The following is a 4497-nucleotide window of genomic DNA, read 5'->3' as shown; positions in this document are numbered from 1 at the left end:
GAACTGATCCGCCCCTGCCGCCAGGGGGGACATCCCCCTGGGCCACCACTGGCAACCCCCCCCTCCTCTTCGCCTAGTCCGGCCCTGACACTTTCCAAAACAAAACAAAAACGATTTCCAAAACGTGAATAATTATACATTTTACTCTGTTGCATGCACATTTCATCAATCCCAAAAAAAAGGCAAGAGCTCGGCATGCTCGGTGAACTCTATTCATAAAACAGGGAGGGTCTGCATGACGCTCGAGTCTATTCACAAGACAGGGTGGGGTTGCGTTTCGTTGCACGTAGAGCGTGTGAAGCAAGTCAGTCGCCTTCCATGACTAATTCCGCCCTGTCGATTTATTTCATCCAGTTTGAATATTTGTCTGAAAACTGTCAATAAGACTCGTGTATTACAACTGTGTGTGCTTAATATTCGAGAGCCAGGCACAGCAGGTTAGTAATTTTCATAAACTTGGGAAAAGACGAAATTCATTTGTACTAACATTTGTTTCCGCGTGACTAACTTTGAGCACAGGAAACCTGTATTTCGCTAGCTGTGCAAATCGTGCAGATAAGCCGAGCATGCTTTTTGGGAAGAAAACTCTCAGATAACTGTTAAGGCATGGTAAGAACTGAGTATAGAAGAGTAGACAAGGAATAACAGAAAATACAGCGAAAGAACACCACAGAAGAAAAGAACCAGGACAACTCAGAACGAAGAAGAGGTAGAAGAAAAAGAAACGGTAACAACAGTAACAATAACGACGACGACGACGAAAACATTACCACCAGGACAACTGAGAAAAGAAGAAAGAAGAAGAAGTAGAAGAAACGTAACAACAGTAGCAACGACGACGACAAAACATCATCACCACTACCTCAACCACCACCACCAACAACAGCAACTCGCAATCAAGGAGGACAGCAACCTGTTTCCCCAAACTGTGATGGTACTCTAAGTGATTTGTCATTTGGCGCTTGGAACACAGTAGCTATAAGGAACCAAGCAGAAGTTTTTTGCACACACAACAAAAGGAATCGAACACAAGGACAGACCCCAGCTACTACTGATGGACATGCTGACGGTTCCATTGCTTGTTACTGTCTTTGTTCAAGTTGCAGAAGGTATGTGCACTTTTATTGATGTGATGTAAGGCAAAAAAACAAAAAAATAGTCTGTTTACGGTAACCCGACCGACCCTATTTTTTTGGCGCGACCCTAGACTTTTTGGGGGGCATTTGGGGAAAAAAAAATAAATAAAAAAAAATAACGTAAAAATATGTTTTTTGGGAGAAAAAAAAATCCCGACCTACCGACCCTATTTTTATGGCCTATGTTACCGTAAACAGACCTATTTTTTTTTGGCCAAATGTAAATTGACATCCTTTCCTGCTATACATCAAGTATTATGCGCGATACAAATGACAGCTTGTGGGATACACACTTTCAAGTAATAAGCACAGAGTCGAGGACAGGCAACATTTTACGGAGTTTAAAAGTTTCAGCTTGTTTTGGATTATATAGAGTTAAATCTACCAGCAAATCAAATGGTTTCGCAAAATTACAAAAGTGGACTGGCTGCTTTGACAAAAACTATACATGTTTCAGTCCGAAGTTGATATCAAGATGACTCGCATTTTACTGTTTTGGGTAAGATTTCAACATGTCCATTTTTACCAAACATGCAAGGTTATAAAGCTTCATTTAGGCGCTAGCCTCGCGTAGTCGACTTTGTCAAATTGATAAATAGATTAAATCTTGTACTTTCTGAATTAAATTTCCAGAAACCTGGACATGTTTGAGAGTTTGTCATTGCAACTAAGATCGGGAATTTGTGATCGTTTGTCGTTGCACTGAAGACCGAGAATGCATTATGGTTCGTAGTTGCATTGGAAATTTGGAATGCATGATAGGTTGTAGTTGCACTGAAGATTTGGAATGCATAATAGGTTGTGGTTGCACTGAAGATTTGGAATGCATAATTGGTTGTGGTTGCACTGAAGATTTGGAATGCATAATAGGTTGTGGTTGCACTGAAGATTTGGAATGCATAATAGGTTGTTGTTGCACTGAAGTTTTGGAATGCATAATAGGTTCGTAGTTGCATTGGACATTTGGAATGCATAATAGGTTGTAGTTGCACTGAAGATTTGGAATACATAATAGGTTGTGGTTGCACTGAAGATTTGGAATGCATAATAGGTTGTGGTTGCACTGAAGATTTGGAATGCATAATAGGTTGTGGTTGCACTGAAGATTTGGAATGCATAATTGGTTGTGGTTGCACTGAAGATTTGGAATGCATAATAGGTTGTGGTTGCACTGAAGATTTGGAATGCATAATAGGTTGTGGTTGCATTGAAGATCGGAAATGCATAATTGTTTGTAGTTGCACTGAAGATCAGAATGACAAACCCAACATCTTTTAACATTCTAAAGCTGTGAATACATGAAACTGGTTTTGCTTCAGATCGTATTTATTATCACTGTCGTTCCTTTACACAGCTGTCAGACTGCCCAACTGCCGTCCTGATGGAACTTTTGATATCAACACCACCCTCAACAAGTCTGACGTCATCTGTGACGAATTTAGTATCGATGACGTCATTGTCTGGAGCATGACCACTTCGTCAGGCAGTGAAATCATATTTGGAAACTGTAGTGCTAATGGGGCATGCGCAATACCACCTCAAAATTTCGTGACGTTGTCTCGAAATATTCGGAGCGACAACAGTACGTTGAAACTCAACGATGTAAGAGATCCTGTGGTTGGTGGAGTTACTATCACGTGTTCGGTGCAAGGAGATCCTACCCAATCAGCGTCGTGCACACTTGATCATATTTGTAAGTTGACTGTACCTGTATATATTTTTTCCGTACATAATCACTCTCATATTTCATAATGATCTCATATCTTTCGACTGTGTTTTCTTTATAGAAGAAATTGATGTAAATCTGTGAGTAGGTGTGCGTGCAATTGCATGTGTGTGTGTGTGTGTGTGTGTGTGTGTGTGTGTGTGTGTGTGTGTGTGTGGGTGTGTGTGTGGTGTTATTATCACTGTCGATCCTTTACACTTTGTATGTGTGTGTGTGTGGGGGGGGAGGGTTGTTTGTGTGTGTGATTGTGTGGTTTTATAATAATCATCTAACTGATCACGCATCTCAACTTTGACTGCATAAAACATGCCTTTATTTTTTTAAATTGTCTTTCTTTTTTTCTTAATATTTGTTTTTACATTTAGTCAAGTTATGACTAAATGTTTTAACGTTGACGGGGAATCGAGATGAGGGTGTGGTGTATATATATATATCCCATGACCTCCCTTCTTTGTCTCTGTTACTTCAGTATGGGTATATATGTTGTATTTTTATAGCTCAATAAATACATCATGGACTCCAAAAAATATATGATAGTGCAGATTCCGATTTGGGCAAAGGACTACTTTCCTCCCGACCTTTGACCTCGCGCCGAACAATGTGACACATTTGTATGAAGTTCTAAAATCGTATTGCACGGCTCAGAAAACCATATCAGTTGCACGCAAAAATGAATCTCAGAACTGATCTGATGTATGAGATGCAATAAGCAAAAGTTTCTTTCATTATGAAAGCAATGCAGGTCGAAAAAAACGAACATTCAACTTACAAGATAACCAGATGCTAGCGAACCAAAACAAAAACACGAGTACCCTCCCCTTGCATCGTTAGCAGACGACTTTTGAGAATCTGTCGGTAGTGTGTTTTGGTGTGCGCCTTCAGCTATCAAACATCGGCTGTTTCACGTGTTTTGCGAGCAAGTCTACTCTTTTGCCTGGCTCTGCAGTAAGTCCACATATTTTTCCGTAATCCAGTCATATTCCTTCAAAATGCAATCAATCGGCGGTGACAGACGTGTCGGTCGCGTTTTCCTCACACCCATACCAGTTTAAGTTCATCCATGCAAACACACTCGCAAAACAGTTTATCACGTAGATACATTTCAAATAGGGAGCAAATGGTTAAATCTAAACCTACATATTTGTTCCCTAAAATTTGCTTCTCTGTCAATAAGCCTAATTACACACGTTCGAGAAAAACAACGTGGAATCGATTCTGAATCGAGTAAGCCAAATGGGTCCCAAACCCGTTTCGCCCGTTCTGCCGACCTGAAACGCAAAACAAAAGAATTGTGCGCTTCAACTAAATTAATTTCTATTCGACTTCATTACTTTCTTGCAACTTATGAACCTTTACTTAAAGCTTTTAAATGGTCTGAAAGTAGTGTTACCGCGTACTTATCGATGCACTCATTCGTTTTATTTTTTCAGCGACGGTCACTTAGTTTAAGGTTGCAAAAGGGCTAAGTCTCGCTGGCAACAGTTTTACCCTGCACAGATCGCAACAGTGCCGCTAGTAGTCTACACTTTGTGTTTGATGGTAGAATGGGATATACAGATTACAACACTCGTGGTTTTTTATATGGCTTGTATTTCAGTCAAGACCCAGCGGGAATATCAATCGAGAGCCACTCGC

At 40.3% G+C, this 4497-nt stretch overlaps 1 protein-coding gene across 1 annotated transcript in view; it reads left to right on the top strand.

Annotated features, from left to right (window-relative positions):
• The first annotated feature begins 259 nt into the window (after positions 1 to 259).
• LOC138972799 (uncharacterized) overlaps positions 260 to 4497 on the top strand; it is a 13461-nt gene continuing 9223 nt past the window's right edge. The window contains exons 1-2 of the mRNA XM_070345467.1: positions 260 to 1109; positions 2491 to 2829. Coding sequence (XP_070201568.1) covers positions 1055 to 1109; positions 2491 to 2829 — 394 coding nt within the window. The 5' untranslated portion in view covers positions 260 to 1054. The remainder of the gene's footprint in view (positions 1110 to 2490; positions 2830 to 4497) is intronic.

The sequence above is a fragment of the Littorina saxatilis genome, linkage group LG8 (genome assembly GCF_037325665.1).
Source record: "Littorina saxatilis isolate snail1 linkage group LG8, US_GU_Lsax_2.0, whole genome shotgun sequence".
NCBI lineage: Eukaryota > Metazoa > Mollusca > Gastropoda > Littorinimorpha > Littorinidae > Littorina > Littorina saxatilis.
This window is presented reverse-complemented; position numbering and strand designations above follow the sequence as displayed.